The 24,750-nt window shown below is 39.3% G+C and overlaps 1 protein-coding gene across 7 annotated transcripts in view; it reads right to left on the reverse strand.

Moving 5' to 3' along the window:
• The window catches only part of LOC143266738 (cation channel sperm-associated auxiliary subunit beta-like), a 167,839-nt gene that overhangs the window by 56,200 nt on the left and 86,889 nt on the right, over nt 1–24,750 (reverse strand). For all 7 annotated transcript variants that reach the window (XM_076551262.1, XM_076551264.1, XM_076551265.1 and 4 more), the window contains 3 exons: nt 16,865–17,019; nt 8,864–9,018; nt 1,583–1,776 (listed from right to left, as the gene is read on the reverse strand). In XM_076551262.1, coding sequence (XP_076407377.1) covers nt 1,583–1,776; nt 8,864–9,018; nt 16,865–17,019 — 504 coding nt within the window. The remainder of the gene's footprint in view (nt 1–1,582; nt 1,777–8,863; nt 9,019–16,864; nt 17,020–24,750) is intronic.

Consider the following 24,750-nt stretch of genomic DNA (forward strand, 5'->3'; position numbering starts at 1 on the left):
TGTGCCTGCTTGGCCTGACAAGGTGCAGGTTTGACAATTGGAGAAGAAATAGGAACCTAAGGTTTGACATGATCTCCCACCCAATGACTTGCCTTTGGCTGGCTTCTCTGCCTTCCTCTGTGGCCTGTCTATATTACCTGCCTAGTCACAAAGACAAAGTGATCTTGTTAACCTCAAGTCAGACCAGTCATTTTCTAGCAAAACCTTAACAGTTACTCAGAGTAAAAACTAAATCCTTCACTAAATTAAAAAGGTTTTAATTTGCCGGGTGGTGGTGGCTCATGCCTTTAATCTCAGCACTTGGGAGACAGAGGCAGGCAGATCTCTGTGAGTTTGAGGCCAGCCTGTTCTTCAGAGTGAGTTCCAGCACAGGCTCCAAAGCCACACAGAGAAACTCTGTCTTGAAAGACTAAAAAACAAATTAATTATGTGTAGTTATTATGCGTTTGTGTATGTGGGTATAGGTACCCTCAGAGAGCAGAGGCATCGAATCTCCTGGAGTTGGAGTTTCAAGTTGTTCTGAGTGCCTGAGGTTGGTGATGGGAACTGAACTTGAGTTTTCCACAAAAGCAGTATATACTTTTAATCATTGAGCTACCTATCTAGCCTCAAACCCTATTAACTTTGGTTTTGTGTCTATCAGATAATACTTAGAAACAGAAACATCCTTTATGACAAAGATTCAAATTCTCTCTCTCTCTCCCTCTCTCTCTCTCTCTCCCTCCTTCTCTCTCTCTCTCTCTCTCTCTCTCTCTCTCTCTCTCTCTCTCTCTCTCTCTCTCTCTCTCTCTCTTCACTTTTGTGTTTTGTTTTTGAGACAGGGTTTCTCTGTGTAGCCATTTGTCTTGGAACTCACTCTATAGATCAGGTTGGCCTTGAACTCCCAGTAATATCCCTGCCTCTGCCTCCAGAGTGGTAGGATTAAGGGCGTTCATCACCACCAACCTGTTCAAATTCATTTATATTATGTAGGGCAAAATTGTCATATTCTTTGAAAAAAATTGACACAAAGTCTCTCTATACCTCCTTGTCTAGCTTGGAACTTGATATCTATACCAGATTGACGTGAAACTCACAAAGATCTTCCATCCTCTTCCTCCTAAGTGCTTAGATTAAAGGTGTTACATCATCACTCCTGGCCTCTTTTATAAAAAATTTTTTAAAAAATGCATTCCAAATGTATTTTTAATTGACACAAAAATCCTATTTTCTCTTACTTCTTCTGATCACTGTTTAAGACAAAGTGTGACTGTAATGCATAATAAACACTACTTCTGAGGACATAGTAGTGAAGTTGTAGGTATGTTTTATTATATTATGAACAACTGATCTTGCAACCTAAGTATCTGTAAATTTTGGTTAACTGCCAGTTGAAAAAGAATTTGAGAGTAAGGATAATACTGTAGTGGTAGAGTACTTGCCTAGTATATTCAAGGCTTTAGGGTCAATATTCAGACACACACACACACACACACACACACACACACACACACACTTTAAAACATAAAAGAACATGATGTCTTCTCAAAAGGTGACTTTATTTTTTATAACCATCAGAGATAGATTATATTTTTATACTTACCTGCTGTTGTAATTTCAATGTGGTAGAAAACATTTCCAGTATATGAGATTTTAAGAGAACCAGTTACAGAAGAACTCTTCACAGATTCTTCTACTCCAAATGGTTCTATTATTTCTGTGAGAACTGAGGTATGAAATCCCAAAGGACCATTGGCATGTACTAGCAATTTTCTGATATAAGCATTTCCATTTTTACTAAAAGCAAACCAACAAACATATAAAATGGATATGCCAGTGGCTTAAATAAGTAGGCATATTAACATATAGTTTACAAATAAAATATACCAATACTAGGATTGATGATAGTAATATACCAGCTAACAAATGACTATTTAGCAAACAGTTGTTCAAAGTTTTTAGATGCCAACAAAATGGCCTATACAACATACATTTTTACACTTAAAATGGACAAAGATTATCTATCTATCTATCTATCTATCTATCTATCTATCTATCTATCATCTATCTATCTACCATCTATGTACCTACACTCTATGTGCCATCTATCAATCATCTACCTATTTATCATCTATCAACTATCTACATATCTATCTATGTATCTATCTATATCTATCTATTTATCTATTATCTATCTATCCATCATCTGTGTATCTATTTATCATCTCTTTTGTGTTGGAGATAAAACCTAGCATCATGACTGTTAGGCCAATGCTATACCTCTGATCCACATCCCCAACCTATAAATATCTTTAGCTGTCAGAATTCCACAGAGATAATATTTTAATGGAAATAGCTGCACATTCACTACTGCTGTGATTGTAAATTAAGACAAGTTTCCTAGAAAGCAATTTGACACTTTACATTCGAATGAAAAAAATAAAAAATGAAGAAACATGACTCCTCCTAGGTATGGTGAAGGAGATTTAGTGTAGCTAAGGAGAGAATAATCAGAGGCATCTGGAAGAGTCCAGACGAAAAGAGAGAGTGGAGAGTGAGAAGAGAAGAAAGAGGGAGCAAACAGAATAAGGTAGAGAGGTCTTATAATTCCAACACTGTGGAGATGGGTTCAGACACACACACACACACACACACACACACACACACACACACACACACACACACACACGAGAGAGAGAGAGAGAGAGAGAGAGAGAGAGAGAGAGAGAGAGAGAGAGAGAGAGAGAGAGAGAGAGAGAAGGGGTAGATGGCAAGCAAGCACAGAAAGAGCAACACATCATAAATCATCAGGGGTTGGAAATTTAAAATAACAAAGCCTTAAAACACTAACAATGTCAAATGTTGGTAAGAATGTATGAAAGAAATTCTAATTCATTGCTGGTGGGAATGTAGAAAGGTATGGTGAGTTAGGCATTTTCCTTTAATTTCAAACATATTCTTACCACATGCCATATTCTTAGGTATTTACCTAAGTGAATTGAAAAGATATGTCTATATCAAAGACTGCATGTGGATACTGCTAGCATTTTGTTCATCAGGAGCAGCCGGAATGTCTTTCAGTTGGTGAATAGGTTGGGGCTGGGGAGATGCTCAGCATTTAAGAACACCAACTGCTCTTCCAGAGGACCTGGTTTGATTCCCAACACCCACATGGCAGTTCATAAACATCTATAACTTCAGTTCCTGGAGATTCAATGTCCTCTTCTGGCCTCCATGGGCACTGCATGCACATAGTGCACAGATAGATGCATATATAGGTAAAAAACCCACACATAAAACAATAAAAATAAATTAAAACATTGGGTGAATCCTATATAATGTTTTCAAACACACAATGGAATACTAGTCATCACTAAATAATTATCAAGTCATTAGAAAGTAATAGGTATCTTTTAATTTTTTGAAATTAAAAAATAATGAAAACCTTTCCCACTTTCTTTTCCTCCCTCCAACTCCTCTCACATTAGCTCCTCTCTCATCTTTCTCCCTTTCAAATTCATTACCTCTTTTCCTCTATTTGTTGTATATTTATAATCTGCTTAGTCCATTTAGTATGTACATGATGTCAAGGCTGACAATTTGGTATTGGATGACCAATTGAGGGGCTCATGCCTTAGGAAGGTGATTTTCCCACCTCTCTAGTTGCCGCTAGTTCTTTATTTACTAGTGGGGCCCTATGATATTTCCCCTTCTGTGTTAGCATGTTTAGTGATGTAATAACTGTTCAGGTCTTGTTTAAGCAGGGTAATAGGAATCTTACAGGCATATTTCAAGAGGAAGAAGCAAATCTCAAAGGGGTGTGTAATCCAATTGTGTGTCATTCTAGAAATGGCAAAACTAAGGAGACAACAACAACAACAACAACAAAGAAGTTCCCAGGAGCTGGGGAGGCAAGGGTTAATAGATGAGACACAGAGGAATTTTAGTACACCAAGACTGTTATGTATGTGCTATAATGCCGCCAGACATTTGTTCCAACACTGAGAATGGGTATCAAGAGTGAAGCCTGGGGGGGGATTGTGGTACATGCCTGTTACACTGGCACTCAGAAGGATGAGGCAGGAGGATTGAGGGTTTGAGACCAGCTTTGGGCTACAGAGCAATTTCCTCTCTCTCTCTCTCTCTCTCTCTCTCTCTCTCTCTCTCTCTCTCTCTCTCTCTCTCTCTCTCAAAAAAAAAAAAAAAAAGTGAACCCTGCCACAAATGTTGAACTCTGGGTGAAGTTAGGTCTGTATAAGTTATCAGTTGGAGCAACTGTACAACTTTGGGGCTGTGGACAGTGTGGAAAACAAAAGAGTAGTGGTGGAATCCATGAGAACTTTCTGTTCTTTCTTCTCAATTGTGTTGTAAAGCTCTGATAAATTAATAAAAACCACAGTTCATGAATTTTTAAGAAGTTAAGCTCTTTGTGTCTGAAGTCAATGGCCAGGGCCAGCAGCCAACTCTATTACCAAAGCTGTCCTCCAACCCCTCTCATTTGGAGTCTCTAAGTGTCAAGAATTGCTTTAGGTGAGCACATTCTGTGTAGTTCAAGGGGAGGAGAAAAATAATCCTTTAAAGAAGAAAGAAAGGGGACTTGGGCAGTAAAGGATGGGCTTACATTTAGGGGTCAGTGTGTTCTGGAGGTAGAGTGGAATAACTATTGAGTGGGCAAACACTGGATAAAGTTGACTGTCAGCAGTGTGAATGGGTGCATTGGAGGCTCCCATCCAATAACTGCTCTATCTCTCTAGCTCCTTCTATCTTCTGCACCTCACATCAATGAAATTGCTTTCAGCCAGGTTACTCTACTCCAGAGTGCCTCCGATTCCAAAGTGACTTCTTGGTCTTTATTTTAGCTACTCCAAGCACTGGAAAGCTATTTGAAGCATTTCTTGTTCTGGGTTTAGAGGCCTCCTTTTTCTAGGCTTTTCTACCCTTGACTGCTCATCTTCAGCCTTCACTCCAGGTGCCAATCTCTGTTCCTGGAATGCCTCTTCTGTATTTACACAATCTCCTGCAGTACAACTACCCATACGTATGTGAACAACTGCCACATGCTGGGTATCTGATCTTTCCTGCACAACAAATTCATACATCCAATTGTCCATGTTGTCTTCGTCTCATCTTTTAAATACCCAACAGGCATTTGGAACTGCATATGTCTAATGTGAAATTTACAGTTATCCTGCTGAATATCCATGCTCTTCACCTCAGAAAATGACAACATTCACTTGAGCTGCAGACCAAACGCCTATATGACTATTTTTGAAAATGGACTTATTAGGATGCTTAGTGTGTGTGAGGTGTGTGTGACTATGCCACCTGTGTGTGAATCTCAGAGGATAACTTTTTGAAATGGGTTCTCTCCATCCCTTGTGGGATACAGAGATCAAGTGCAAGTCATTAGGCTTATACAGCAAGTGTTTTACTGGCTGCGCCATCTTGTCTGCCACCTACATGGCTCTTGACGCCTCTTCTCATAACTACCATAGTCCATCAGGGCCTCCCTTCTCACAGACGCACCTGTTTCAGCACCATTAATTCTCTTTTCATAGGTCCTAAGGTGTCAGACACCTTTTACTCTTATCTTGTTTCATCCTTTCCATTACAGTCAGAGTGAATTTTCAAAAAATGCGAATGTTTCATTCTCCAACATAACATTGTACAGTGGTTTCTGATGACATCCGCATGTAGCCTATACTATCTGTCTTAGTTTTGGTTTTTATTGCTGTGATAAAACACCATGACCGAATAGCAAGTTGGAGAGAAAAGGGTTTGTTTGGCTTACACTTCCATATTGCTATTCATCATTGAAGGAAGTCAGGATAGGATCTCAAATAGGGAAAGATCCTGGAGATGGGATCTGATGCAGAGGTCATGGAGGGGTGCTGCTTACTTCTTGTTCCCCTGGCTTGCTCAGCCTGCCTTCTTATAGAACTGAGGACCACTATCTTAGGGATGGCACTGCCCCATCAATCACTAATTGAGAAAATGGCTTACAGTATTAGACCTATATATGAAATATTCCTAAAAGGGCAAAAGGAAAAAATGCTACTCCCCTCAAATATATTCACAATAATTGACTGTATAATAGTTTTATTCCTGAGACATAGAGTAAATTTCAATTTCCACAAGCAACCTTTCAAAGCACAGAAAATTACTATCCTGATTTTTCTAGAAGATAATATTTATGAGGTTTTATAATCTTGTTAACAGACCATAAAATATTTCAAGGACAAAAATATTTGTCTAAAATTGTAACTTCATTTTTGAACAGAGATCTAAAATTCTATGTTAGCAAACTAGTCCATAAGTGTATGATGGATAACACAAAATGACTGAGATAATATCGTTAAATCCAGACTATATCTCATAATATTCATCAAAACTAAATGTAAAAATTGAGTGGATTAGCTCAATATATGCTTAAAAAAATTAAAAACCCAAGTATTCAAATCTTTGGCAATTGTGAGCTGCCTCCTGATTGGCGTGGAACTAGTAACTAGACTCGGGCCTTTTGCAACAGCAGTGGGAGCTCTTAATTACTGAGCCATCTCTCCAGCCTCATCTCCCTCTTTGAAGGGGGCAGGGTCTCTCCATGAAAGTAGAGATTATGAATGGACTAGACTGATTGGCCAGTGAGCCTCTGGGTTTCTCCTGCCTCTGCCTTCCTGAGCTGGAATCTCAGGTACACCATTACATGCCTGGATTTTCACATGACTGCTGGAGACCTGGCCTCAGACCCTCATACTTGTTCAGCAAGTTTCTTACTCACTGATCCATCTCTCCAGCTACCAAATCACAAATCTCTTAACAAGAAAAAGCTTTTTAAAGGGTGAAAAACTAGAAAAATCACATCATGGTGAAATGTTAAAACTATTCTTTTTTTTTTTTTTTTTTTTTTTTTTTGATTTTTCAAGACAGGGTTTCTCTGTGTAGCTTTGTGCCTTTCCTGGAACTCACTTGGTAGCTCAGGCTGGCCTTGAACTCACAGAGATCCACCTGGCTCTGCCTCCTGAGTGCTGGGATTAAAGGCGTGCGCCACCACTGCCCGGGTAAAACTATTCTTTTAAAAATCAGGAGCAACAAGGAAACCAGTTTCTACTTAAGGTGCTTATTATTAGACCTGCAGACTGTAATAGGAAAAAACTATAATATGCTAGGAATGTTAAGAAAGAAGCAGAAATTATTTGCAGGTGATGTGATTATTTACTTAGAAGTATATCTATGCCTACTAGGAAAATCTAAAGGAATATGTAGAAAAAGCACCAGAATTATTAAAAGAATTTAGCAATAAAAGATTACAATATAAAGGGAAACAAAAGTTTTGCTTTTATTTCAATTACAGGAAAAGAAAATATTAATTCGTCTCTTCCCTTATAGCCATTCGATAGACATACTTTGAATATTATTTGTGGCCACTGAGACTCATGCTGAGACTTTATCCTCCACATAGCAGTGCTGTAGAGTGGAGTCCAGTGGAGATGAGATGGCTTTTGTTTTCAACTTGACTACATCTGTATTCAACTAAAACCCAAGTGGCTGTGTACACCAGTGAGGGATTATTTTCTTAACTAAATAATTTGAAGTGAGAAGACTCACTTTTAATCTGGATCTTTTGAGGTGGGAAGATACACTTTTAATCAGGGTTACACCTTCTGGTTGCAGCCTTTATAAACAAACAACATGGAAGAGAAATATTTTAGCTTTTTTGCCTGCTTGCTCTTGCTCTCATTGGCAATTCCTTCCTGGCATTAGAGTGTACTTCTTTGAAATTCTGGAATATACTGAAGACCTGCTGAGACATCCAGCCTCGTGGGCTGAAACAGCTCTTGGATTATTGAACCTTCCATTAGTAGATTGTTGGACTAGCTGGACCACAGCCTGTAAGACATTCTAATACAAAGACTGCGGCAAGACAGTGACTAGAGACACTGGCAGCCCAGTCAACCTGGGAACAATCAGAGAACAGGAAGAAGCAGGCTACTGCATCACCTGATTCTCTGAACTTTATTTCATGGAAAGCAAAACCAGTAATCCACAGAGTATTGGGTATCAGAAACTTGCACACAGGCTTCAGAAAGTCAATCAGGGCTGTCTGAGGATTCTCACTCTCCAACTCTGCCTTCCTCCTCCCCCTGCCCTTCTTCCCTAGGAAGAAGGTGTAAGAGGTGTAAGAAAATGAAGAAAATCCCCTCGAGTGCACAGGCTAGTACACTTTACAGAAGAGGGAAGTGTAACACAATTCTTGACCCACTAAAGAGTATCAGGAATGTGTCTTGTTTCTAAATTTTTAAGGGAATTAAGTAGAATTAGCAGCCAGCAAGATGGCTCAGTAGTTGAATCCCTGAAAGTTGTCATCTGATGCCACATGTGTTGTACACACACACACACACACACACACACACACACACACACACACACACCCTCAGAGTGAATAAAAATTTCAAAATAAAAGAAAAATAAATAAATAAATGGAATGATTAAGGCATTTGAGAAAGATTATTTCTACTCACAAACTAATTACAGACATAAAGCAGAATTTAGTTGCTTCAAGATATAATTTCTGTTAAGTGACTTTTTTCTTCCTTATGGAAACCTGACAAACTGAATCTCATAGTCACACAGATAATCAAAAGCCAAGGAAATCCAGTAATAGGCAGAGGTAAGGAGATCTCAGAGAAATTCGGGCCAGCCTGGCCAACATAGAAAGTTCTAGGTCAGCAAAGACTATATAGTGAGATTCTGTCTCAAAATGTATTTTGTCAGGAAAGATATTAAAAAACTTATTAAAACAAAAAAATCCTAAAAAAGTAGGTTATACTTTTAGATCTGAAAACCAGTATGTATTCTAAGTAAGCATGAAGAAATCATCAATTACCTGTAGTTTATCACTTTCCCAATGTGAATATTTTTGAACTTCCTTTTGTATATCATGTTTTTAGGTTCATTCAGAGGTACGTATGCAAAGAAAATCATTTCATTGGGGGAGAGATACTGTGGAGCTAGTGCAGTATCAAATCCCAAATCAGGTGGCTGAAATTGGAGAAAAGGAAATATTGTATGTTGAATATCTTATGCTTCAATTATAATGCAATTCGAACAGCAAACTTGTTTCCCATTCATATCAAAACAATTCTGCTTTGCTTATTGGTTGGAGCAATATACCTATATGCTCTTTGGATATTTTTGAATATTTATATATGTGAAAGGGAAAACTCAGTTTTCTGCAGTGGAGGAAAAGGAAGTCTGATAATTAAGACACAGTTTGAAGTTCTTGTGCCCTTTGTAGGAGGCTGAGGTGATGAGTTTGGAGGTGCAGATTTTAGAGTTGGGTCACCATCATGAACACAGAAGATCTTGTCATAATGGGGTTCTTCCTGGGAGTTTTAACTGGGTCCAATAAAGGGCCTCTCCTTTGAGCACTGCTGCTCTGAGTCTCAAGGTCTGTGCCTTGAGCCTCCTGGTTCTGCTCTCTGCTAGTATATCCTACTCCTTGGACTTTCATAACTTACAGACTCCCTTAAGGCAAGATTTTCCTAGATTTCTGAACTCTAATTCTTTCATTATGAACTGTCCAGTTCTGGGATTTTTAGTTCATGAAAATAGAGATGAATACTAGCTTCAAAATGGTTTTTGGAGTTGTTCCTGTTGCTTAGGAGACCAAGTGTGTGTGTGTGTGTGTGTGTGTGTGTGTGTGTGTGTGTGTGTGTGTGTGTGTTTGGGCTTGCAGATACTGTAGTCTCTTTTGGGTTATATCCATCAAGTACTGCCTCCAACAAACATTTTGTCACATTTTCCTTCCAGTGTTTGAATTTAGGGTACTCACCAAGAATGAAAGAGATAGGAAAATAGGGTGGCTGAAAGCAATCAACTGCCTCAGTGCAAAGTTTGATTCTAATATCCCAAAATAATTTGGGTAGTTATTTACTCTGTGTGCCTTGCTTACCTCCTAAGTAAATGAGGACAAATAGTTGTTATAAAATAAAGAGTCCACAACAGTGCCTGACACAGTAAGAGTTAATGATTGCTTTTTTTCCAGAGAGGATGGATGCATGTATCATTTGCAGAGAAATATATAAAAAGAAATAGAGCTGTTGAATCATTGTTCTTCAAATTTGTTCTGAGTATAAGAATTTCTATAGTTTCTCCATCTTAACAATTTCAACTTTCACTTAAGGGAACTAAGGTACTTTCTGCAAAACTGTGATGTTAGTGAACTTTGACATGGCTGTTTTTTAGGTTATGTCTAGCAGACTGCTCACATCATCTACTGTGCACATTTGCAGAATCCAGACCCAAGGATCAGAGAACATGTTGGCAATCCCTCTCATGGATTCCTCTCTTTCATTTGTGTGCATGTCTCAGACAGAGGACGCGAGAGCACCTTCCTCTCCGCCTGTAGCCTTGGCTTGGTATACAGATTGATCTTTTATATAATGTATATTTTAATATAATTATTCTTATCATATGTGTATGATTACTTTGCTTGTGTGCTAGTTTATTTTCTCATGCTGATCATAAGCAACTTGGGAGGAAATGGTTTATTTCAGATTATAGCTTATAGTGCACCAGGAAGGAAAAATAGGGAATGGCCTTGTCAGGAACCTAGAGGCAGAAAATGAAGCAGAGGATATGAAAGAATGCTTCTTGCTGTGACTGCCCACATTAATCAGTTATCAAGAAAATGTCCCAAATATCTTGCTCCAAGCCAGTCTGATGAGACCAATTCCTCAAATGACATTATTCTTCCCAGATGTCTCTGGTTGACAAAACCCAACTAGCACAGCTTGCATATATGTGCCACATATGTGCACTTACTGCTCTTAGAGGTAATAAATGTGTATTGGATTTTCTGGAGCTATAGTTATGAATGATTGAGTCATCATGTGGGTTCTGAGCACCAAATTCCGGTCCTTTGAAAGAGTGGTAAGTGCTCTTAGGCACAGAGTTACCTCTCTATGCCTGGACTTACATATAAAGAGACCCATTCTATTTTCTGTTTTTTGTTTTTTTGTTTTTTTTTGTTTTGTTTTTTTAAGACAAATGACAGTTTTACCAACCCCTACTAAAACACATTTTACTCTGGGCTGCTTTCTTGATGAGTGTTCATTTTCTTTTTCTTTCTTTCTTTCTTTCTTTCTTTCTTTCTTTCTTTCTTTCTTTCTTTCTTTCTTTCTTTCTTTCTTTCTCTCTCTCTCTCTCTCTCTCTCTCTCTCCCTTCCTTCCTTTCCTTCCTTCCTTCCTTCCTTCCTTCCTTCCTTCCTTCCTTCCTTCCTTCCTTCTTTCTTTCTTTCTCTCTCTCTCTCTCTCTCTCTCTCTCTCTCTCTCTTTCTTTCTTTCTTTCTTTCTTTCTTTCTTTCTATTTGGTTTTTCAAGACAGGCCCCAGGTTGGACTGCAGCTAGAGCTACTTGGAGCCAGAAGGCTTAAAATAAAATAAGCCGGTGCTACGAACAACTCATGCCCTGCCAGAGCTACCAGTCCGGGTGCACTCCACTGTAATTGCAGCAGCTACATGCAACTGCAGATAGAGCTGGTTTTGGCCAAAACAACAACTCATGTGGTTAGAGCTTAAGGAAGCCAGAGCCCAGGTTCAACTCAGCTCAAGCGGGAACATGTGGCTGGGTTTAGGCTTTTAGCCAGAACTTGTGGCTACTCTTTCTTTCTTTCTTTCTTTCTTTCTTTCTTTCTTTCTTTCTTTCTTTCTTTCTTTCTTTCTTTCTTCCTTTCTTCCTTTCTTCCTTTCTTCCTTTCTTCCTTTCTTTCTGTCTCTGTCTTTCTCTGTGTCTCTCTCTGTGTCTCTCTCTCTCTGTCTCTCTCTCTCTCTCTCTCCACCTCCCCTCTCTGGATTCCCACCTCGGATGCTAGGTAGCTGTTTTGAAATTTCCTCAGATTTCTACTGTTCTATGCAGACTTTGTAAGTCAATAAAATATCAGACCTTTTAAAGGAAAAAACTATTTAAAAGAGAAAAAATTTCTTTTCCACATTAAAAAAAATGGGTATTATGTGTACATTAGAAGAAAACTGGACTATGTTTGATAAAATTAGGCAGTCTGAAAATGGAACAACTATATGAGAAGGTGAATGTTGATGGGATTATGCACATTATTACTTTCCTTATCCTTATTTTACTATTTAAAAAGATAGTCAATTTAATTGCCAGGATAAAAGTTAACTGAAATGTTAGATTTACAAAGGTTTAAGGAGGCAATAGTATCTTATGGCATGCATTCCCTATTTGTAAAGCAAATGTTAAAGTCTTGGTCAACTTGTAAAAAGATTATACCACGGAATTGGCAAGAGCTGGCAAATGCTGTCCTGGAACCCAGGGCACAGCTGCAGTGGCATATGTGGTTCAGAGATGAAGCTAAAAACATAGAAAATCAATGGAGAGCTAGAGGTGTACAAATCTCCCAGGATCAGCTATTTGGAGAAGGCCAATATGCTACAATACAAAGACAATGTTTATATGATAACCAAACCCTAATTCTATGTCAAATGGCAGCCTTGAATGGGCCCGAATTGAGGAAGCAGGAAAGAAAACTTGATCATTCACAAAAGCTATACAGGGCCTAAAAAAAAACCTTCATGGATTTCTTACAAAGACTGACTTCAGCAGTAAATAGAATGGTCCTGAATTCAGAAGCTAGCCAGATAATAATAAAATCTTTGACTTTTGAGAATTTGAATGCAGCATGCAAGAGAATAATCAGGCCATTAAAGGCAAGAGCTTTGCCCTTGGAAGATTGGATTAGAGACATGTTTAATGATGAGGCTCATGACCATGATGATATGTGGATAGGAGAAGCAATTTCAAGAGGTTTGAGGAATGTCAGATGTTTTGGATGTGGAAAGCAAGGACATTTGAAAAGGGACTATAAACATGGCATTCCTAGAAACAATGTTTCTTCAAGGAACAATGGCACCAGAATGTCCCTTCCTTCTGGAATATGCAGAAAGTGTGGTAAGGGAGAATATTGGATCCAGGAATGTAGATTAACAAGGGACAGACAAGGTAATCTTTGCCTCAGGCATCAGGGAATTCCCAGAGGGTCCTCAGGCATCAGGAAATTCCCAGAGGGGCCTCAGGCAGGCCTCCACAGAAAATCCAGCTCAGACCTTTCCTGCAGCTATAGAGGAAACCCCTATTCAGAGCAATTAAACAACCAAATGCTGATTGAAATAAACCAGGCTGCTTGGGGTGATGGAACAGCTGAGACAGAGAGAACAGAAAATTCAGGAGAAAACATAATGAAATTTTTTTGGAAAACTTCTATAAATGAACAAAGACCAAAATTAACAATAAAAATAAATGGTGTTTTGTTGTCTGGTCTGATAGACACAGGTGCTGATGTGACCATAATTGCACCAGAATTGTGGCATCTTCAGGAGGTAAACGTTCAGCTGTTAGGAACTGGGACATTATGTCAAGTGAAACAGAATGCAAGATGGCTCTAATGTATAGGTCCAGAAGGACAGAGAGGAAAATTAAAATCCTATGTGGCTAACATAGCTATGAACTTGTGGAGTCGAGATCTGTTACAACAATGGAATACTCAGATTAAAATCCCTCCAACCTCAGAAACAAATCTTAAACTAGCACATGTTTCTGAGAGAAACATTAGAAGGTATGATTCTAATGAGTGGTCACCAGTCATGCAGAATGTACAAGAACAGGGCAAAACAATTGATGATCTTCCAAAGACACCAACAGCTCTACCTTTAAAATGGTTGACAGACAATCCTATATGGGTTTAGCAATGGCCTTTAACAACAGAGAAACTCCAGGCTTTAGAAAAGCTGGTAGAAGAGCAGTTAAATGCTCTGCATATTGAAGATCAACCAGTCCTTGGAATTCTCCTGTATTTGTTATTAAAAAAAATCTGGTAAATGGAAAATGGTAACAGACCTTAGAGCAATTAACAAAGTAACTCAGCCAATGGGCTCTCTACAATCTGGAATTCCTTTGCCTACTCTGTTACCTAAAGGATGGCTTCTTATAGTTACTGATATAAAAGACTGTTTCTTTTCAATAACCTTACAAGAAAAAGACAGAGAAATATTTGCCTTCACAGTGCCTACTTATAATAATTCTCAACTGGATAAGACATATCAATGGAGAGTCCTCCCACAGGGAATGTGCCAATATTTTGTACAACAGCCAATGGAAGTGATACGTAAAAAATTTCCTAAGTCTATAATTCATCATTATATGAAGTATATTTTACTAGCTGATGCAAATGCAGATACTTTAGAAAGAGCATGTGAAGAAATAAAGAAAATTTTGCCTTGCTGGGGATTAGTAATTGCTCCTGAAAAGATACACAGAGAGGAGCGCTCTCTGTGCGCTCTCTGTGCTGGGACGCTGAATGGTGAAGGTGGACTGTGCAGAGCTCCGGAGAACACCGCTGGACTGCCATACACCTTCCCCAGACCCTGCGACCTACCTATTACTTAATTTATGAGTTACGCCATTAAATAAATATCCTTTTAACTACATGGAGTGGCCAAAATAATTTCTCCAATAGAATATGGCATTTAAAATGTTTCAGTAACTTAGAGATTTTTTCTTTTTTATGATTATGAGATATTTCAGATCCTGGCAGTACCAATCTACTCCAGAGAATATATGGGCATTGAAGAAACTGCACATGGAGTTAACTTTCTTTGTGGCAAAATTTAGCCACTGGATAACAAAATATCCTTAAATTGACTGCTGACAAACAGGACAAAATGGACAGACAGGGCACAAAACAAAGGACTATTGATTCTTGGCAAGATAAGTGTGGTTGTGGCTTTAACAAAAGGCATCTTCTGAGGCCAGGACAATATGGTACCATCCCTGAAGTGGCCTTTGCAATCTGGAAAAGGTACAGTGCTCTTTTCTTCGAAGGCAGCTGAACTGGCAGTGGACCAATAGCTTCTGATGTGCAGTGAAACAGCAGCTTAACAGTTATTCTTGAAAGAGTAATTAAGCTAAAGGAGTCTAACCTCTCAATGGTAGACTGGCATATAAAAAAAGATTTGAAGCAACTACAAGCTGAGAAGAAAGGGATGTGGAGAAGAATGGGATGCTGAGATGAAGCCACATACACACAGCCAAGAAGAATGAACAGCTGAATTCTAAAAAAAAAAAAAAAATCAACAATTTCAAGAATTTAAAATCCTGAATCATGGCAGGACACTAGTGGAATTCAGCTGTTTCTGGTACATGGACTGTTGTCACCAAATATGAGGTCGAACTGTTGGCCTTGTGTACATCCCACTTCACAAATTAGTCTGTCAGATACACTAAGCCTATAGGCTGAAGATGATGCCCCAACGCTGCAGAAAAACCTCGGGTGACTGTCCAGGCAGCTGGCTGTTTCTGTCAACTCACATTTTTTTGGGAAGCCACTTGCGTGCACTTCCTGTTTTTATTTTTTTGGTAATATTATTTCCTTTTTGGGTTTCTGAGGGAATTGAAGATTATACAGTTATATTTAGTTAAAGTTTAGATAGTTATAGTTTTCCTTGTTAAGAATTTTAGAAAAGAAACTCACTAAAGAGGTATAAGTGTATAAATTTGAAAGACATTATAAAATAGTTCTGTTAGTAATATAAGTTAGGATAGAAAGTGAATCAGGTACATTTTGGACTTACCAAAATAGGTAGATAATGGAATTATTTTCTCTGAATTTGTCAAATGCAAATGGACTAGACATTGTGTAGGTATTTATTGCTTGTATATATTGTATATAGTTATTGTACTTTTTGTATATATTTTTTCTTATATTAATTATAACTTTTTTCCTTTTTTCTTTTTATTAAAATAGAAGAGCAATATATGGTGATATTTTATTTGTGCTGAAGTGTGATTTTATTTGTATGTTAATAAATAAAAGTGCCTGGGGTTCAGAGCTAATAGCAAGCCATAACAGAAATCTGGGAGTGGTAGCACATGCCCTTAATCCTGATCACATGACAGGCAGATCTCTGTGTGTTCAAGGACACCACCATCATGGAGACACATGCCTTTAATCTCTATAACAACCATAGAAGACCTGGAGGTCTGTATAGACAGGCAGTGACAAGGAGGTCATGTCCTTGGGTTAACAACCAATGAGAAGGCAGAACAAAAAGTCAATAAAAAAGACAGGCACACAGAAAGTATGTCTATTTTTCAGGGGAATGACAGAAGCAGCAGTGAGGGGTAAGAAGGCAGTTTTAGTCTCAGCTGTTAGCTACTGCTCTGAACTCTTAGGCCTTTAACTCTACATTTGGCTCTGTGTTTCTTATTTAATAAGACTGTTACATCTACAGAGCCGAAAAATGGCATTAAATAAGGAATAAACTAGGGAACAGGACTATTAACATGCAGGTGAAAGTTGAGTCAAAAATAATATTTCTTCAAGACTAACATTGGAAGGTAGAAAATAAACTCCACCAGGAGCTGAGTTGCATGTAACAGATCTGTTTTAGACATGTTGTTATTCTGCTGTGAAATCTTGTATGAGTATACCTGTGGGGCTCAGAGAAGATTTTGGAGGTGTTCAATGTTATAGACAAATTTTTCCCTTAGCAAAGAGTATTTGTCCTGATGGTTCTGGAGATATGGCTCAGCTGTTAAGAGTACATACTTGCTCTTGCAATGGACTTGAGTTTGGCTTGCAGGTACCCTGCCAAGTGGCTCACAACTGCCTGTAACTCCAGCTTTAGGGCAGACCCAGCACCTCAAAGAAACACCTGTCCTTATATGTACATACACACACATACATAATTTAAAAACTGTACAAGGGTTTGTACTAAGGAAAACACGGTCTCATCGGCCTGCACATAGAATGTAGCATCTTTGTTCTAAAAAAAAAAGGCAATCAGCTTTAGTGCATCATGTTACTGACCGTTCCAAAAATAGTAGAAGACATTCCAGAGCCTGAAGATGATGAATCAGTGTCAAAGCGTTCTGGAGTCAGTTTGTGTATGAATCCCAAATGATCATAGTATAATGTGAAAATATTATCCCCAAGTCTTCCACTCTTAGTGTATCTTGTCAATCCTGTTAGGAAACAAACAGAACTCTCTTGATACTGCTAAAATATAACTAGAAGAAATTTTATATTATACCCGTAAATATTTTGCTCATTTAAATTAAGGGTAAGAGCAGGGCTATGAGACTTCTAAATTAGTAAAAATACATGCTACTTTGTGTTACATCCTTGGACAATCTTTTGCAGTTCCACTTCATTACAGAACATGTCCAGCAAAGTGGGCAGGTAGAATGGAACAAAGGGATTGTCTCATCAAAGCATATGGAAGAAAGATGTTGAGTCTCCCTTGGTGGTGTTTCCTCTTCCCAAAACTATCAAACTAGATTTCTGTCTATCTAGGATCCCTTGTGCTTCTGTATGAACTTTTTTTTTTCGGTTTCTGTGATGAACAGAACTGGACTTTGATTGTGATTGTATGGAATATGTAGATAGCTTTTGGTAGGGTAGCCAGTTTCAAAACATTGATTCTTCTAATTCATGAACAATTAGAGCAACTCTTTCCATTCTCTAGTGTTTTTCTCAATTTAATTCTTAAGTGTTTTAAAATTTTCATTGTAGAGATCCTTCACATCCTTTGTTAAATTTATTACAACATAGGGCTACCATGAATGGTATTCTTCCATTTTTTTAATATGTTGCCCATAGGCTTTTTATATATATTCCTTATTATATTGATATATGTTCCACTGTATTCTCAGATCGTTAGGACTTTAAAAATGAAGGGATGTTGGATTTTGTCAAATAATTTTTATGGTGACCATGTAATTTCTATACTAGAGTCCATTATGTGATTTTTTTTTTTTTTTTTTGGTTTTTCGAGACAGGGTTTCTCTGTGTAGCTTTGCGCCTTTCCTGGAGCTCACTTGGTAGCCCAGGCTGGCCTCGAACTCACAGAGATCCGCCTGCCTCTGCCTCCCGAGTGGCAGAGACTGGGATTAAAGGCGTGCGCCACCAACGCCCGGCTCCATTATGTGATTTTTAATATTTATAGCATTACATATACTGAGCCATTCCAGAATCTCTGTAGTAAACCAACTTTGATGATGGTGAGCAATATTTTTGATGAGTTCTTAAATTTTGTTTGCAAGTGCTTTTTTTGAGAATATTTTTAGTCTACGTTCATCAGATAAATTTGTGCTTTTGTTGTATCTTTATTTGCTTTGTTATCAGGGAATACTAGTTTCAATAGGAATTGAGAAGGCTTGGCATAGTGGTGCACACATTTAAACACAGCACTTGGGAGGGACAAGAATGTGTATTTCTGTGAGTTGAGGCCAGCCTGGTATATTTCTTGGGTTCTAGGTCAGTCAGAGCTACATCAAATGAGGCCCTGTTTTTTAAAAGAGAGAAAGACTGCCCCTGACTTCCCTTCTGGACCAGAGGTGAGTATCCGGGCCCAACCCAGACCACATACCTGGGCACCAGCCACTCCGGGAAGACCTGCCCAACTTGGCCCCAGGTTCTGGCCACCGGGCAGGTCCCCTTCTAGCCCCACTGGGAGGGATCCCCTTTTCTAAGCCCCCCTGCCCCCGGCAGCCCCTGCAATCTCCGCACCCTGCCCCCACACCCATCTGCCTGAGACCCCAGCCACTTCCTGAGACTTAGAGACCGGCCCCCAGCTCCCATCCTGCCCCCGACTTCCCTTCTGGACCAGAGGTGAGTATCCGGGTCCAACCCGGACCCCATCGCTGGGCACCAGCCACTCCTGGAAGACCTGCCCAACTTGGCCTCAGGTTCTGGCCACCAGGCAGGTCCCCTTCTAGCCCCACTGGGAGGGATCCCCTTTTCCAAGCCCCCCCCACAGCCCCTGCAATCTCCGTGCCCTGCCCCCACGCCTACCTGCCCGAGACCCCAGCCACTTCCTGAGACTTAGAGACCGGCCCCCAGCTCCCATCCTACCCCCAACTTCCCTTCTGGACCAGAGGTGAGTATCCGGGCCCAACCCGAACCCCATCCCTGGGCACCAGCCACTCTGGGAAGACCTGCCCAACTTGGCCCCAGGTTCTGGCCACCAGGCAGGTCCCCTTCTAGCCCCACTGGGAGGGATCCCCCTTCTCCAAGCCCCCCAGCAGCCCCTGTAATCTCCACGCCAGACCCCCATGCCCATCTGCCCGAGACCCCAGCCACCTCCTGAGACTTAGAGACCGGCCCCCAGCTCCAATCCTGCTCCCAACTTCCCTTCTGGACCAGAGACTTCCAGTCCAGATAAGAACTTCCATCCTGCCTGGGAGTTCCCATTTGGACAAGTGAACTCCCTTTTGGACAAGAGAGAGAGACTTCCTGAATCTGTCAGCTCTTTCTGAAATAAGTACACTGATAAGACCAAGAAGGAACCACAAGGAGATGGGCAGACGTCAAGGCAGAAGTACTTACAACAAAATGAAGAGCAATACAACATCACCAGAACCTAGCCCACCTCCAACATCTAGACCTGAACATCAAAAATTGGAAGAAGTAGAAGAAAGTAGCCTTATGAGTAACATCATGAAGAAGGTAGAGGCTTGTGTAGAAGAAAAGACAAGAAAATTGGAAGAATGCTGTAAACAACTAGAGGAAAGGGCAAACAAATTAGAAGAAAACAATAAAGCCCTGCAAGAAAACAATAAAGTCCTGGAAGAAAACAATAAAGTACTGGAAGAAAACAATAAAGCACTGAAAGAAAATCATGAAAAAGCAATGAAACAAACAAAGGAAACAGTCCAAGACCTGGAAAGGGAAATTGAAAAAATAAAGAAGACACAAACAGAGGGAATGCTGGAAATAGAAAACCTGAGTAAAAGATCGGGAACTTCAGATGCAAGTATAACCAACAGAATGCAAGAGATGGAAGAGAGGATTTCTGGCATTGAAGATACAGTAGAAGAAATAGTTTCATTAGTCAAAGGAAACACTAAAGCCAACAAAGTCATGAACCAAAATGTCCAAGAAATTTGGGACACCATGAAAAGACCAAACCTACGAATTATAGGGATAGAAGAAGGGGAAGAATACCTACTCAAAGGCACAGAAAATATATTCAACAAAATTATAGAAGAAAACTTTCCCAACTTAAAGAAGGAAATGCCTATGAAGATACAAGAAGCCTATAGAACACCAAACAGACTAGACCCCCCAAAAAAGTCCCCTCGACACATAATAATTAAACAACTAAATGTACAGAATAAAGAAAGAATATTAAGAGCAGCAAAGGAAAAAGGCCAAGTGACCTATAAAGGTAAACCCATCAGAATAACACCCAATTTCTCAATGGAGACTTTGAAAGCCAGAAGGACCTGGACAGATGTAATGCAGACACTAAGAGACCATGGATGTCAGCCCAGACTAATATACCCAGCAAAACTTTCAATCATCATAGACGGAAGGAACAAGACATTCGAAGACAAAGCCAGATTTAAACAATACCTATCCACAAACCCAGACCTACAGAAAGCACTAGAAGGAAAATTCCAATGGAGGGAAGTCAGATACACGCTCGAAAACACAGGCAATAGATAAAGCCACAACAGTAAACCCCAAAGAAGAGAAGTACACACACACTACCACCAAAAATAACAGGGATGAACAATCACTGGTCATTAATATCCCTTAATATCAACGGACTTAATTCACCTATAAAAAGACATAGACTTACAGAATAGATACAAAAGTAGGACACATCTTTCTGCTGCATACAAGAAACACATCTCAAATTCAAAGACAGACACTACCTAAGAATAAAAGGCTGGGAAAAGACTTTCCAATCAAATGGTCTTAAGAAACAAGCAGGGGTAGCCATCCTGATATCCAACAAAATAGACTTCAAACTAAAATCAATCAAAAGAGATCAAGAAGGACATTACATACTCATCACAGGAAAGATCCACCAAGATGAAGTTTCAATTCTGAACATTTATGCCCCAAACACAAGGGCACCCACATATGTAAAAGAAACATTACTAAAGCTTAAACCACATATAAAACCCCACACATTAATAGTGGGAGACCTCAACACCCCACTTTCACCACTGGACAGATCTCCCAAATCGAAACTGAACAGAGAAATAAAGGACTTAACTGATGTCATGACCCAATTGGACCTAATAGATATCTACAGAACATTCCATCCTAACAAAAAAGAATATACCTTCTCAGCACCCCATGGAACTTTCTCTAAAATCAACCACATACTTGGCCACAAAGCAAATCTCAACAGATACAAAACAATTAGAATAACCTCCTGTGTTCTATCAGACCACCATGGTTTAAAGTTAGATTTCAACAACAACAAAAACTACAGAAAACCTACAATCTCATGGAAACTGAATAATGCTCAACTGAATCACCAATGGGTTAAGGAAGAAATAAAGAAAGAAATTAAAGACTTCCTAGAGATCAATGAAAATGAAGACACCACATACCCAAACTTATGGGACACTATGAAAGCAGTGTTAAGAGGGAAATTCATAGCACTAAATGCCCACATAAAGAAGTTGGAGAAATCCCACAATAGTGACTTAACAGCATACCTGAAAGCTCTAGAACAAGAAGAAGCAAAGTCTCCCAGGAAGAATAGACGCCAGGAAATTATCAAAGTGAGAGGTGAAATTAATAAATTAGAAACTAAGAGAATAATACAAAAAATTAATGAAACAAAGAGTTGGTTCTTTGAGAAAATCAACAAGATAGACAAGCCCTTATCCAAACTAATCAAAAGACACACTAGAGAATCCAAATCAACAAAATCAGAAATGAAAAGGGGGACATAACAACAGACTTTGAGGAAATCCAGAGAATTATAAGGTCATATTTCAAAAACCTCTACTCCACAAAACTGGAAAACCTAAAAGAAATGGACATTTTTCTGGATAGATACCACATACCTAAGTTAAATCAAGACCAGATAAATTATTTAAATAGTCCAATAACCCCTAAGGAAATAGAAACAGTCATTAAAAGTCTCCCAACCAAAAAAAGCCCAGGACCAGATGGTTTCAGTGCAGAATTATATCAGATCTTCAAAGAAGAGTTAATACCAATACTCTCTAAATTGTTCCACATAATAGAAACAGAAGGAACATTACCAAACTCCTTCTATGAGGCTACAATTACCCTGATTCCTAAACCAAACAAGGATGCAACAAAGAAAGAGAACTACGGACCAATCTCCTTCATGAACATTGATGCAAAAATACTCAATAAAATACTGGCAAACAGACTCCAAGAACACATCAGAACAATTATCCACCATGATCAAGTAGGCTTCATCCTAGGGATGCAAGGGTGGTTCAACATACGAAAGTCCATCAATGTAATACACCATATAAACAAACTCAAAGAAAAAAACCACATGATCATCTCACTAGATGCAGAAAAGGCATTTGACAAAATCCAACACCCCTTCATGATAAAAGTCTTGGAGCGATCAGGAATACAGGGAACATACCTAAACATAATAAAGGCAATATATAGCAAACCAACAGCCAACATCAAATTAAATGGAGAGAAACTCAAAGCAATTCCACTAAAATCAGGAACGAGGCAAGGCTGTCCACTCTCCCCATACTTATTCAATATAGTACTTGAAGTTGTAGCCAGAGCAATAAGACAACATAAGGAGATTAAGGGGATACAAATTGGAAAGGAAGAAGTCAAGCTTTCCCTATTTGCAGATGACATGATAGTATACTTGAGTGACCCCAAAGATTCCACCCAGGAATTGATAAAGCTTGTAAACACCTTCAGCAACATAGCAGGATACAAGATCAACTAAAAAAAATCAGTAGCCCTCCTATATACAATGGACAAAGAAGCTGAGAAGGCAATTAGAGATACATCACCCTTTACAATAGCCAAAAATGACATAAAATACCTTGGGGTAACACTAACCAAGCAAGTGAAGGACCTATATGACAAGAACTTTAAGTCCCTGAAAAAAGAAATTGAAGAAGATTTCAGAAAATGGAAAGATCTCCCATGCTCATGGATAGGCAGGGTTAACATAGTAAAAATGGCAATTTTACCAAAAGTAATTTACAGATTCAATGCAATCCCCATCAAAATACCAACACAATTCTTCACAGACCTGGAAAGAAGAATACTCAACTTCATATGGAAAAACAAAAAACCCAGGATAGCTGAAAGAAACCTGTACAATAAAACAACTTCTGGAGGCATCACAATCCCTGACTTCAAGCTCTACTATAGAGCTACAGTAATAAAAACAGCTTGGTATTGGCATAAAAACCGACATGTGGACCAATGGAATCGAATTGAAGACCCTGACATTAACCCACACACCTATGGACATATAATTTTTGACAAAGAAGCCAAAAGTGTACAATGGAAAAAAGAAAGCATCTTCAACAAATGATGCTGGCATAACTGGATATCAACGTGTAGAAGGCTGCAAATAGATCCATATCTTTCACCGTGCACAAAACTTAAGTCCAAGTGGATCAAAGACCTCAACATAAATCCAGCTACTCAGAACCTGCTAGAAGAGAACGTAGGAAGTAGTCTTGAACACATTGGCATAAGAGATCACTTCCTAAATATAACACCAGTAGCACAGACACTGAGACAAACAGTCAAACAATGGGACCTCTTGAAACTGAGAAGCTTTTGTAGAGCAAAGGATACAGTCAACAAGGCAAAGCGACAGCCTACAGAATTGGAAAAGATCTTCACCAATCCCACATGTGACAGAGGACTGATATCCAGAATATATAAGGAACTCAAGAAATTAGACATCAAAACGACCAACAGTCCAATTGAGAAATGGGCTTTAGAACTAAACAGAGAATTCTCAACAGAGGAAACCCAAATGGCTGAAAGACGTTTAAGGAATTGCTCAACATCCCTAATCATCAGGGAAATGCAAATCAAAACAACTCTGAGATACCACCTTACGCCTGTCAGAGTGGCTAAGATCAAAAACACTGAAGACACTTTATGCTGGAGAGGATGTGGAACTAGGGGAACTCTCCTCCACTGCTGGTGGGAATGCAAGCTTGTACAACCACTTTGGAAATCAATATGGCGCTTTCTTAGAAAATTGGGAATCAATCTCCCCCAAGATCCAGCTATACCACTCCTGGGCATATACCCAAGAAATGCTCAATCATACCACAAGAGCACTTGCTCAGCTATGTTCATATCAGCATTGTTTGTAATAGCCAAAACCTGGAAACAACCTAGATGCCCTTCAACTGAAGAATGGATAAATAAATTGTGGCACATATACACAATGGATTACTACTCAGCAGAGAAAAACAATGACATCATACGGTTTGCAGGCAAATGGATGGATCTAGAAAAAATCATCCTGAGTGAGGTAACCCAGACTCAGAAAGACAAATATGGTATGTACTCACTCATAAGAAGATGCTAGATGTGGAACAAGGATGACTGGACTGCTACTCACATCACCAGTGAGGCTACTTGGAAAACGGGACCCCAAAAAAGACATGGAGAAATGGATGAGATCTACATGAACAGCCTGGACATGAGTGGGAACAATGAAGGGCGACGGTTGAGGGAAAGAGAGTGGGAGATCCTAGCTAGATCAAGAAAAGAGGGAGAACAAGGAATAGGAGACCATGGTAAATGAAGACCACATGAGAAGGGGAGGAAGCAGAGAGCTAGGGAGGCCCACGGAGATCCACAAAGATACCCCCGCAAAAGACTGCTGGCAATGGTTGAGAGACAGCAGGAACTGACCTACTCTGGTGATGGGATGGCCAGACACCCTGATAGTTGTG

This window comes from Peromyscus maniculatus, chromosome 14 (genome assembly GCF_049852395.1).
Source record: "Peromyscus maniculatus bairdii isolate BWxNUB_F1_BW_parent chromosome 14, HU_Pman_BW_mat_3.1, whole genome shotgun sequence".
Taxonomy (NCBI): Eukaryota; Metazoa; Chordata; class Mammalia; order Rodentia; family Cricetidae; genus Peromyscus; species Peromyscus maniculatus.